Source organism: Charadrius vociferus, unplaced genomic scaffold, assembly GCF_000708025.1.
Source record: "Charadrius vociferus isolate BGI_N301 unplaced genomic scaffold, ASM70802v2 scaffold1041, whole genome shotgun sequence".
NCBI classification, from domain to species: domain Eukaryota; kingdom Metazoa; phylum Chordata; class Aves; order Charadriiformes; family Charadriidae; genus Charadrius; species Charadrius vociferus.
The window spans coordinates 1,439,402-1,452,312 of record NW_009646843.1 but is presented as its reverse complement, the minus strand read 5'-3'; the positions used below and the strand labels follow the sequence as shown (position 1 = coordinate 1,452,312).

Genomic DNA, 12,911 nt, shown 5'->3' with positions numbered 1-12,911 from the left:
CCCAGCGCCAGCCCTGTCCCCCGGGGGCGGGGGGACGCCCCAGCATCGCTCCCCTCAAGGGCTGTACCCCTGTCCTTTGCCCTGGAGAGGACCTCGGTACTGGCTCCCTGGGGCTGTGCCCCTTCCCCTGGGGACACCCTGGCGGTACTCCTCTCCCGGGGCTGTCCCTGGGGGAGGGCACCCCAAAACCGACCCCCCCGGAGCTCTGCCCTGGCCTCATCCACTGAGGCATCCCCCCAGGCTAGGCCCCTAGGCCAGCTCCTGCCCCTCCTGTTTTCCCTTTTTTCCTGGGGTGGCCCCAGCACCTTCCCTTTGATGTACCCCACCTATGGCTGACACCCTTCCTCCGGAGTTCACCCCCCATCTCGCCTGGGACCCCCCAGGGTGATGCTCTTCGAATATCCCTGACCCTGTCCTTGTCATCTCAGCCCTCGTCTCCCTGCAGTGCCCCTGCGGCAGCGCGTTGGGAAGGGGACCGGAGGACCTCGGGTGGGTGCTGGGGAGAGGGTTGTTCTCCCCCGAACGCAGAGCCTGTCCTTGGAGGAGGGAGAGGTGCTGTGTGTGGGACTTGTTTGGGCTGGGCTAGAGGGCAGCTGAGCAGTTAGCATCTCCCGCGGAGCTCAGTGGCATTTGCAGGTGCACAGTGCTTGGGCGTGCTTGGCCTCTGCGGTCCCTGTGTCCCTTCCCGTGAAGAGCCAGCTCTATAAACGGATAAATCCGGTAAACAATTCCTCTCCCCCCGCGGCGCTGTGAGCCCTCGTGTCCTGCCGGTCGCAGAGCATCAGCTGGGCCCTGCGTGCCAGGTCGAGCCGAGGGCCCGGGGATGATATTTTCAAGGAGGCGTGTGGTGCTGACCTGCCTGAACACGGAGCCGTTTTCGCTGTGCTGCCGGGGAGCGGCGTGCCTCTTCTTCCTGAGGTGGGGGGGAGTTGTTTACAAAGCGACAGCCTGTGTCTCAAACGGCTCAGAAACTCATCCGGGGATGAGAGTCATTCATTTTTGGCTTCATTTTCAAGCATTTTTCAAGCTGTCACAGCTTGGCAGGTCTGTAGCTGCAGTGTCAAGATTTAGAATTATTCTGTCGGTAATTGCTTTCTGATTCATCAAAATGATAGATGAGAGGGAAAATGACAAATAATCACAAGTTGGGGATCTTCAAGGATATCCCTAAAAATGTGATTGGAGAAGCGTGGCATGTGCGAGTCCCTTGTCAGGAGGTCACCTTTGCTGTCAGAGCATTTACAAAGAAATTCTCTTAAATTCAGAGTTGGAAAAAAAAATGGGTAACTGGAAAACAAGTCTACGAGCCAAACTGTAAAAGTAGTTTTAGATAATTCAGTCTTTGGCCTTTTTTGCTGAGCCTGAAAGCGGGTATCACCACCTTAGGCACTAACAACTGTCCTTTCCAAGAGCACTAAAAGCAAAATATAGTTTCTGTGCTTAACTTCCCTACCTGAAGTGGGTGTGTGTGCTATGATGCTTGTTTTTTTCCCTCAGATTTACCAGCTTGTCTAATAAAAGCTATTACTGCTCTCTCCTACTCATAGCCTCAGACTGGCACAGCTACGAGTTATCTCTTACTTGTCTTGTTCCCTTAGTTACATTTACAGAGACTCGCTTTGCCACAAGTCCCTCCATTTTCACAAGCGTTGTGGGAGTTGTGTGGTTACATCCCTTACATCTTTTTTTCCTTTCCTTTAAATGTTGGAGGTAGGTGACTCATCATAACTCCAGCTGATATTTCTCAGTGATCTCTTATTTAGCACAGTGGTTCAAGCAGAAGATGTATCGCAGAGTCAGAGGAGAGCTGGTGATACCAGCGTGGATTTAAAAAACAAACAAACAAACAAAAAAACAAGGCAGCATGGCAGTTGCTTGTTGCTGTTTGCTTTTGTTTTGGTGGTAAAAAGGTTTACAGGTTGTCTCTCCAAAACCAGAGTGACCCTGCGTAGACCCACACGCTGGAGGCATGGGCCTCTCCAGTGCTCCTCCCCATCGCTGTGCCAAAATGCCTGTTCTGTTGAGGGAGTGTTTTTCTTATGATAAGGGAGTGTTCCCCACCTTGACAGACTCCTTTTGAGGGGGTGGTTTTCAGCAGCTGGGTGTGAGGCTTGGTTCATCTCTCTGGGCAGAGACCGTTTGGAGCAAAAGATAAAAAATAGAGAAGGTATAATGAGGGTATTCCAACAAGAGCTGAGTTCAGCTCAGCTGGAGCAGAACAGCTTTGTTTTGCAAGAGCCAGTGCTTTTCCAAAAGCAGCGCTTGTTTTTTTTATTTCCCCTTCCTATACAGACAAACATTTGTGGACTGCAGTGGTAGTTGCCGTTGCTTGTGGAGCCGTGCATGCCATTTGTACGATATTCTTGTCTTCAGAGGGCTCAGCAAACCTTCAGTGCAAATCATGACTCACCAGGATAATCATCCTTTGTCTCTAGGCATGTGTGTGCATGTATTTGCAGAGGAAGGGAGGCAGAGAGGCTAAAGAAGCTTTTGAAGGCTGCAGGTAGTGGGCAGGGAACGCGTGTATTCTTCTCTCAGCCTCACCTTGCTGCCTCGGACTGTAGATGGAGCAGTGCACTGCTGTTCTTAGCCCTGATAGGGATTTTGAACTTCTTCCTCGTTAGTATTTCTACACACAGCGGCTGTTTGCAATTTTGTGGTGTTACAGAGGAGGGTTTGGCTCTATTTTGGGTAATGTAGGGTCTTTGTTGCATCTTCTCTTACTCTTATTTTAGATCTAAGCAGCACACTTGAGCTATTTCAGTGATCTTGAAGGAAGGCAGAATGATCCCGTGGAAGGACACTGGTCTGGGAACTGGCCAACTTGACTTGCATTTCCAGCTCTGCTGTTCTCTGGTGTGTAACGAGGGGCTTGTTGCTTAACCGTGCTGCACATGTTTAATTCTAACTTAAACAGAGCTGATTGTGCTCAGCCTGCTTTGTAAGGCTCTTTTGGATCACCGTTCAGGAAGCGCCGAATGTTGTCGAGTTATTTGCTGAACTGCAAACATAGAGAGGAAAGGGTGGTTTAACTCTGTGTACCGTCCCGCTGCTCTCGTTCACCGAGATCTCTTCCTGATCCTCTCGTCTGGGCCCTTTTTAATCAAAGCAGCTAATGCTTGCTGTGCATCTCTCTCCAACAGTCTATGGGCTGGCAAGGAAAGGAGATGCTGAAGTACTATCTTGCATTGTGTGGGCACCTGCCCTCAATTGTGCTGTTCATAGAGCACTCTGGTTCGCACTAATAACGCTCAGCAGGTTCCTCCCTGCTTGTCAAGTGCCTTCTTTGATACGAATGGTTCGGGCATGTCTGCGCAGAGGACTTCCGGAGGCTGATGCTCATTGAGAAATCCAGGCTGTGAGATAAACCTGTTGTCTTGTTTCCAACCTGCCTACTGCCATTGCCTTTATTTTCCCTTTTTGTAGTGCTGGTGCAGCCTTCCACTGAGCTGCTGTGCTGAGAGCAAAGCAGCATCCTTTGAGGAACATGCCTTTCCCTCTTGTTTTGTTGAATATAAAAGCTGACAAATGGCTGTGCTGCGGTGGCTTCTTGTTCTGGCATGCATGTTTCGGCTTGATCTGCTGCCACGGTCTCGTTTGTTCTGCACCAAGATGGTGAAGGTGTGGGGCTGAGGAGGGGAAGTTTGGGGTTGTGTTGGAGGGTGGCGGACCTGCTGCGAAGTGATGCTTTGGAGCAGTTTGCTGAGGAGCTTTAACAGGAGAAGCTATGAGGAAAGCCTCATTGCTTTAGAGCAAGGGCATTCGAAGTGGCTTTGGTCTGTGTTGCTGTCCCTGTTTTTAGCAGTCAGCTATAATAAAGTATTCTTAACTGGATGAGTGGTGACTACTACATGTGGCTCCTAGTAACGCTAAATCCACCACGCTTTGTAATAAGGTTCTAACGCCTGGGGTATTTTGCCTAAAAATAGCAAAAAAAGGATGGCTGTTAAGGGAAATTTAAATCAGAAGGAAACAAATGGCTTTTAATCTTTCCCTCTGTTTCAGAGTGAAGGATGCCGAGGAAGAAGAAGCCCACAGAGGGCCTGGACTCTCGAGGTCAGGATGGGGAGGAAGAGGAGGAAGAGAAGAGAAACCCAGCCAATGCCAAGAAGAAGCGCAGTTTTGTGGACGCGTTTATTGTTATATCTGACAGCGATGGCGAGGTCAGTGATGGGCTTGTGGTGTCCAGAGCCTGTGCTGGGCTCTGCTGCTGCAGGAGAGCGCCCCAGTATCCCACGCTGTATGTGCTGGGGTCAGGCTTTGCGCAGAGGGTATTGTGCCGCTCCTTTTCTTACATACGAGATTAATCAAATCCTATTTGACTAGGAAATGAATGGTGTGCTTCGTGAGGGTGAGTTATGAGTCTGGGATTTGATAACCAAATCCTCTCAGAACTGAATTTGAAACGTAATTTAAAAGTAACCTTTCCTCAATCCCTTTACAAATCTTTTTTTCATAATTTTTATTTGATTGATTTCCAGCTAAACCATAGAAACATGATTCTGTATTATGTGCAAATAGATAAGAAAATGATTCAGAACACAGGCTTGCGAGTAGCTCAGACACAGCTGGTGTCTGGTAAACTCATCCTGAATTACAGAAGCCTGAGTTTTTAACCCACTTCCATAGGGTGTAAAGGTGAACTGCGGCGTAGGTGTGCCTGGCTAAGACATAAAGGCTCAGATCAGTGATCTCTAGTGTCGTCTTACAAACATCAGCTTTACCCTAAAAGATTGAAATGTCTTTGTTACACTGGTGTTGGGATGAGTGGAGGAACTCCTGCCTGGGGGAAACCCAGAGCCCTAAGAATCTGTCCTCAACTTGAGGTACACAAGAGGAAATTATTTGAATCAATCTTTTATGTATGACTCTTAAGACTTTGCTCTGTCTTGCTGGTGATTGGGGATCCTAAGCTGCTTTTTGTAATTCCACCATTTTCAAAAGCATTTCAGTTCACTCTCAAGCTGCAGATCTTAAATCAAGTCTCTTTCGCTCCCACATCTGCAGCGTGCTCCTCTACAATAAGGCGATTATCATGTGAGGAGAGGAAAAGCACTAGAAATAAACAGTAAAAAGCTGTAGGGCAAATGATATTGGATGTTTTTTCTTCACATTGTCTGAGTTCTTTCCCATTGGGAAATTCCCTGAAAGAAATGGAACATATGGCAGTAATAGTTCAGTGGGGTTAAACCCTTAGCTCTGCAATATGCTAAGTTAACTTCAGATGTCTGCTGCATCACTGGCCTTTATTGTGAAACCTATAAGGAAAAAAGAAATCAGCAGCTATAAGAGCTGCTGCAGTACATAAAAGATCAGGACCTGTTATTGTGTGCAATTATTCATCTCAATGTGCACGTATCTGAAAAAGAGGAAACAAACGTCTCTTAAAACACATCTATAAAAAGGTTAGGCTCCCTGACTGTTCTGTAAGTTTGTCTATAAACAATAAATTCTGATGGCATAATCGGTCATATTACAGAAAAGGATATGCTCAGAGAGGCCGTTAAAGAGCCAATTAGGTTCTGTTTAAGTGACAACAGTTCAGTCAGTTGAATGAGTGGATTTATTCAGTTCAGTCTCTTTCTTTCTGTGAGTCATCAGCTTCCAGATCCAGTGCCACAGTCTCTTGTCGTGTTGTTTTCTGCAAAATCAAACCCAAAAATGTGATTTACTTGGGATCTCAAAAAAATAACTGTCTGGCTTCTGTAACTGTCTCAGCTCTTCAGCGTACATCAAGTTGAATTTCAATTTCGAACCTTGTAACTGTTGTTCTTGCTCTAGTAAGACCTTGTTATGTGTTCAAGAAGAGGTGTGGGAAGCTCAGATCAATAGCAATTTTAGAGAACAATACATTCTCAATTAATCTTGCATCTGTTAGGACATGGTTCCTTATGAATCAAAAGCTACAAGGACAATTTGGGCATCATTGATTCGATGGCTTTCTTCCTTGGCAGTCTCTTGGCAGGTATCTATAGAACAAGTCCCCAGTTCTGCTTCCAGACCAGCAGATCTTGTAGCAGCTGCACCTGGAAAGCCTCCAGCTTCTCACTTTTGATGATCTTTGGCAGACTGCCTCTCCCAGGAATTTTTCAGTCATGCTGGATTATCAAGCTCATCCATGTTATTTTGCCAAGTTTTCTTTCTTTGCTCATGTCTATGCTGTGGCATCTGCAGAGCTGCATCAGAAGGAAGTTTTCTGGATGTGGGGCTTTCTGATCTCTGCTATATATATAATCCTGGGTTCGGGGAATGCTTCTCTTTTTTTAGGAAGGGTCAGACAAAAAAAGAACAGTCTCCCTGGCTTTGTGGAAACAAGAGGAGATGACCTTCTTTGTGCAGACTGTGTCTCTGAAACACAGTCATGACGAGTGAGCAGAGTGGTTCCTGTCTCCCCTGACTGTTGAAATCCTGTGGGGAATTGGTTGCCCGTGCCAGAACATGGGTGGTCATTCACAAATACACAATATTTCAAATAATGCCCAAGAAAGCGATCTCCTGGTCTGTCTCATGAGCCTCCTGCTTCAACTGGGCTGTTGATAAAGAGTCTTTGACCCCCAAGGTTTTCTGAAGCTATGTCTGAAAGGTGATGGTCACCCAGCAGAAGGCCTGGCCAAGCCGGAGCATTGAGCACTGCCAGAAACTCAGTAGTTGTGCGAGGAGATTTGGCTCATCTGCAGCCTTCGATGCAGTTGATCACAAAACGCTGCTGATCTGCTGTGGGACCTTTCAGAAGGGTTTAGTTTTCCTTGGTAGATCCTTTAGGAGCTTTGAGAGCACCTGCCTCCACTTGTAGAGTTTGCATGAAGCCTCTCACAGGCTCTTTCTGCCAGATTCATCAGCTGTCAGCCCTTGGGGAACACGAAAAGACTCCAGGGTGATGGTGCCATCTATTTCTGCACGGCATCCAGAGCCTGTCTTCCCTTTGCTGTGGAACACCCCTTTGCCTGAGTATTCCTGTGTTTGGAGATACTCTCAGTCTGGGTAAATAGCAGGGTGTGTTGATGTTGGTTTTCGTAGGAGGGAGGTGTGTTTGGACATTGGCTAGAATAGCCGACCACCACCCTGTCCTGTTCTCCATCAACTGTGGCAGTGGGCTCTCGTCTTGCGGTCGGCCATGGCCTGAGGGACATCTTGCTGTGGAGAAGATGGTGCTGGAAATGTCACAGCTAGGGTGGCAGTGCCTACCTCACACCGCTGACCATCTGAGCGAAGCAGAGCCACGCGGGAGTATTGCTGCAGCACCTCGCTGTTCCCACAGGCTCTGCTGTGGTACCAAGGGAGACGGTGTCTCCAGTTCCCAGAGGAGAATGCAGTGCGAGTGTGCTCTTGAGGAGGCTCCGCAGCTCTGCTGCACTCACTCCTCGGAAATCAGATTGGTCTGAATCCAGGCTCCTTGCAGCCCGTTAAAAGCCCTTTTTTCTACAGAGGCCTCCCTCCCATGTGTCAGGAACTACACGTCTGGCATGAGCCCCGTCGCGTCTCGTTGTTCAAGTCTCCACTTCCAGCAGGTTTGTTCTAATGAGCTGAAAGACAGAGCAGAGCTGAAACAGATTCTGAACTCAAGTCAGAGACTAATAAAGTAGGGTGTGATATTAATTTCAGCAGCAGCCTTGGCTAGAGCCAAACGTGGCACTTCCAACATCTAATTGGCTTTTAAAAATAAATTAGTCTGGTTTTCATCTGCGTATTTCCCATGCAGGACGTGTGGTGTTTGGCTGTGCCCTATTGTTAGATGGTCCCAACTGCCGTTGAGCAGTAAAATTACCCAGACCTTTTGACTTTGCAGTCTGCACTGTTAGCTATGGAGACATTCTTCTGTAGCCTTTCCTTCCCTGAGTCAGTAGAAACTGATTTCTGTGGTTTATGATGGGATTCAAGGGAGCAGGATGTGGGAGGCTGGCTACTGGCTTCCATTTACGGGCTTTTAGAAGCGAGTGGAGTTGTATCTGTTTCTGCTGGCAGAGTCAGTTTCTCTTAAGTATGTGCAAAAGCATTTTTAAAATGAGAATTTGATTTCCTGCTGTCTGGTGAAACCAAGCAGGTTAAAAAAACAAGGAAGAAGAATAGCGGCTGGGTTTCAGTAGGGAACTTTGGAAACCTGTCTTTTTCTTGATCTGTGTACAATGCTGACAGTGAAATTACTCATAAGAGAGCATCATAAATTAAACTGCAGAGCCTGACACACAGGAAGAGAATTTGGATTCCTTCTGGCCATTATGCTTTAAACTGACGGCAAAGGAGGAGAGACGCTATCCAGGCTGGCACTGCGCAGAGGTGCGCAGTTCCCACCTCGCCTCCGCTATAATAATTAGTTTCCCCTGGAAGTTGTGTGTTGGAGATGACCTTGTAACTAAGAGTATTGGCTGCAGTTTGGGAATATTTTAATTGATTAAGATTATTTTTGGACTAGTGATCTTATTAGAAAGGCAGTTGGTTGAGCGGCCCCCTGAGTTCCTATTATCCTTGTAGACAGATGAGCGTTAAAAGGTTGGGTCAGAAAGAGCAAACCCTGTTGCCTTCTCTGAATTTTCTTGGCCCCTTCTGTTTCTACCATCCTTGCCTGCATTTATGCAGAGCACTCCGGGGCCTCCGGGGCTCTCTCCCAGCAGAGGTACAAACAGCCATAAATCCTAATTAAAAGGTATGTTTTATTTTCTGGGTTTAAAAATAAAGAAGATTTAAGAATTCTTGGAATTGAGATGTGTGTGTATATTTTGGCCCATCAGGATTAATTGGATTTGCTTCAGTGGTTCGCTGTACCGTGGCAGTTCGGTAGAATGCTGCTAAGCAATTTAAACATCTTTCTCAAATGTATGAGGTTCGTACAACACGTGTCCTGCGATAATTTTGCTCCTGCCACTGTTGTAAATGTCGAGATTCTTCAGGACCCAGCACGGGGAACCGAGGCACGTACTTGGCTGCGTGGTAAAACCGGGCAACCCGCCTGGCCCTGGGCATGCTGTTCCCCTCCAAGGCCCGGAGGAGTTTAAGCCCCATCGTGTCCTGTGGTTTGAGCCCTGTCTTGTCCTGTGGTGCATATTGTAAACGTGTGTTTCTGCGCACAGAGCAGACACTGGCAGCCGTGGAAAGTTTGGTGTGCTCATAAATCACATCCGTGCCCTGGAAGAGAGCTGCAGATGAGAGTGTCAGGGTTGACCTTCCGGCAAGTGCAAGAGTGATGAGGGGAAGATTGATGCCTAGAGAGAAGATCTGGGGATTTACAGAGCCTGCTAGGATTAAATTGCCCCTGTCTTAAGCTGGAGTAGGTTTAGCACTGTTAGGCAGGGCTTTGGGGGAGAGTGGGAGAGCTGTTGCTTAACCTCATCCAGCATATAATCCTCGCGTGATCCTGATACGATCCCACAAACCATTCCCCGCTCCCTTAAGATGTGAGCTGCCCGCAAGGTCAGTGTGCGGCTGCTGCTGCAGACCATGGCAGGGCAATTTGGAGTAGGACAACCTGTGGCTTATGGAAAACTGGAGGAGGTCGACAGGCCAGGGCCCTAGAAGAGAGAGGATTTCCCCTGCTGAGTGTGAGCTAGGCAGACTCAGAAATAGAGAGCATCCGTCTTCTAGCAAGAGCGAATCTGGCTGTGAAGTAGCCTTTTGGAGACACAGGGGCAGATCTTAGAAATGGGGTACCAAAACCAGGCTGGGTGGGGACGAGAAGGAATCGGTCAAAGGAAAAAACCCTTAGGTGCGAGCATGAGTGCGTGTGGGGCCTTGCTGAGAATGATTGCTGCCTTGTTGTGAGCTGATTCTTAAATCAGTGGAAGTGAGGAATGGCATAGGTATTAGGGCATGTTAAAGCTGTAATGTATTAGGGTTTCAGGAAACCACTTAATAGTACGTCTTGCGAAATCTTAGTTGGATAAATAATTCAATTTGGTCTATATAGTAACATTCCTGGACTGAAATCCTGCTAAAAGACTGTCAGCAAAAGCTGGTGATGAACAGAAGAGAGAGAGTCTCATTTGGGGGAGATGTAAAGCTGAGGCCAAGAGGATCAATATTAGGTCTGTGTGTGTTTTAACATCCTCATTAATGATCTGTAAGAGGGAGCAAGTGGTGTATATACATTAATAGAATCTACAGATAACACTAAAGATGGAGATGTCTTGAACAAAACTCAGCATAGAGGTGCAGCCCAAAGGACCTCACAGGTTCAGAAACACGGGCAACGGGCAGCAGAAATTGATTGCGCTTGAAAATAAGCAGTGTTATCCATTTGCATTAAAGTAGCCCAAGCCGCCTGCCCCAGCTTGAAGCCATCCTCTTGGCACTGGAGGTGGTGTGAGGCACAAGTGTGCGGCCAGTTTGCCGTGAGTGTCACGAGCAGCAAAACCAACTGCAGCTGCAGATGGAGCCGTGTGAACCCCCTTCCTGGCCAGGCGTGGGTCTGCCTGGAACACTGGGTTTGATTCTAATCCTACCTGATTTAGAGAGACAAATTGGAAGGGGTCCAGTGCCAGCCTTTGGTAATGTGTACGCCCTCGCTTAAGCCGTTAGGACAGCAACTTGCATAAATGTGTGCCAATTAAGCCTGTGACCATTCTTGTTGCAGTCCGTGTGCTTAAAGCAGCGAGCGCTTAGATTGTTCGTGTGGGTATTACGCCGGGAGGCCTCGAGACAACAAATTTCTGTAATATTAAAGCTTCAAAAATGAAACGCTAGTGGGAATACAATGAGAGAATAACACCGGGAGTAAATACAGCTGGCTCTCCTGCCCTCGGGGTGCGTTAGCGTGGGCCCCCAAAAATGGCTAGGATTCTAGTTTTGGTCACATAAAATTGTCTGGGAAGGGCACTAGAAGCTGCATGGCAGGAAGAAGTCCTGGCTTACAGGTGTTCGATGTTCAGTTATAAAAAGGTTTTGTTTTTCTGTTTTGAGTGCTTACAAATACCAATGTTTTAGCAAGGCCAAAGAAATTCGCTCTAAAATCATGGGCAGCAGGTGCAGTGCATGGTGGTGACTGGCATGAAGTCTATTGTCTCTCCTACTTCTCTGTTTATGTCAGTCTATAACTCTTTTTGCTCGTTATGCTTATCACACAGCTTTTAATAGTTACAGAATGTGTTTGAATTATGTTTGAAATTCAAATTTCACACAAATAGAGGCTTGTTCTTGAACCAGTGTTTGTGTCTGAGTAGTGGGGGGGAGGGGGCTGGTAGTATTTCTTACCATATTGCATGCACTCACCATATTTTTTTCCATTACAGCAGGAGTCAAAGGAAGAGAGTGGATTGCAAAAGAAGAGAACAAAACAGCAGCTGGATAGAACGAAGTTTGCTGCTAAAAGAAAAATTGCACGTAGGTCTCGAGTGTGGGGCTGGGGAGGTAGGCTGGTGCTGAGCAGCTTCTGCTGTTTGTATTAAGAGATTATTTCCCTTGCAGAAAGGCTGCGATGTGGCTGGGGATGCACAGCTCTTGGAGAAGACCCTTCTCAGGGGTAAAATTTGCCTTTCTGAATAGGCAGACTGTCACTTGTTTGCTCCCCAGGCGGCGTGTGCGCAGACTGGTGCACTTCCAAAATAAGTGTGTGAGGGTGTTGGTACCTCACCGGGTTTCAAAATTGGCTGAAGCCGCTCGGAAAGCACTGTCAGTCACAAACTGCTTTCCTCTTCAGGCCCCTCTGCTGCTGTCTTTCCCTGAAATGCCATGATGCTCTGACCCGGCACTCGCAGCTCAGGAAAGATCTGAGTCGCAGCTGACAGTTCTCTGAAATCATCGGCTCGCGGCGGGGGGGCAGCGGGAAAAGCCAGCAACGTTGGGCATCATCGGGAAGGGTGTTAAGAACAAGAGATTTGTTTTACGTCATTTTGCTGTTATATAAAGTGTTGGTGCACCCACATCAACAGCACTGTGTGCAGTTCTGGTCTCCGCATCTCAAGGACGCGGTGGAATTAGGGGATGTGCGGAGAAGGGCAAGCCAAGCCATGAAGGGGAGGGAGCAGCTGCCTTATGAGGAGCGACCGGACAGCCTGGGGCTGCTCCGTTAGGAGGTGAAGGTGGGACCAAAGTTCACGTCGGGAAGGCAGTGCCTCAGCTGAACACAGAGCTGTTGTTTACCAGCTCTTACAGCCAGGGTGCAGTTGGTAGAAATAGCAGGAGATAGATAGGTTTAAAACGGGTGAAGGGAAGTAATGCTTCACACAGCATGTAGTGAGCTCCTGGAAGTTTTTTTTTCACGGGAGGTTGTGGAGAGGTCAGTACCAGCAGCTTTAATAAGGGATTAAATGCATTCATGGACAATAGGTCTATAAACAGATGCTAAAGGGAACAGGCTGGGATGTTCCCGCTCATGCTTTGCGCACAGCATGTCTGAATGCTGGGCATGTACAAGCAGAAGAGACCACTGAGTGTGGCCAGTTTCACCTGTACTGCCAGTACAGCGCCACTTGTGAGCGGCCAGGCAGGTGAACCATTTCTCTGCCCCAGCGGATCCACGCTCAGGTTCTTGCCCTCTGCAAAGCAGCGCGTGGTCCATCTACAATGTTAAATTCAGAACATTTTAAAATGGGCGAGATGTTGTCTCCTGCAAAACCCAAAGCAATCACTGAACAAAATGGAGCACGCCAGTGCTCCGCAAGCAGCAGCAGTTGGGCTTGTCAGTCCTCAGAGGGCTTGTGTGAATTAAATTGTTTTTAATAGAGGCCTAAGGCCATAGCATGAAGCAGCCTGGCTCTTTGTGGGAGTTGAAACCCACTGTGCGTGTCCTGTGTCGAACAAGTAAGATAGCGAAGTCAGAGATGTGGGAAGAGGTTGTCTTTTTTTTTTCTTTTTTTTCTTTTTCTTCCCTTTTCTCCCAAAAGAAACAGAACACCAAATAAAAGCTGACCCTCCCCCTTGGAGATGCTGTTAAAATGTGACCAAACATATGGTGCTAAGAACAGGGAGTTGCTGAAGTTGGA

General features: G+C 47.7%; 2 protein-coding genes across 2 annotated transcripts in view; one reads left to right on the top strand and one right to left on the bottom strand.

Annotated features, from left to right (window-relative positions):
• ZNF346 (zinc finger protein 346) overlaps nt 1-3,308 on the bottom strand; it is a 12,073-nt gene extending 8,765 nt beyond the window's left edge. Inside the window, exon 1 of the mRNA XM_009893670.1 lies at nt 3,294-3,308. Within this exon, the coding sequence (XP_009891972.1) occupies nt 3,294-3,308 (15 nt within the window). The remainder of the gene's footprint in view (nt 1-3,293) is intronic.
• Nucleotides 3,309-4,013: 705 nt separating this feature from the next.
• UIMC1 (ubiquitin interaction motif containing 1) overlaps nt 4,014-12,911 on the top strand; it is a 34,525-nt gene continuing 25,627 nt past the window's right edge. Inside the window, exons 1-2 of the mRNA XM_009893659.1 lie at nt 4,014-4,163; nt 11,220-11,310. Of these exons, the coding sequence (XP_009891961.1) occupies nt 4,014-4,163; nt 11,220-11,310 (241 nt within the window). The remainder of the gene's footprint in view (nt 4,164-11,219; nt 11,311-12,911) is intronic.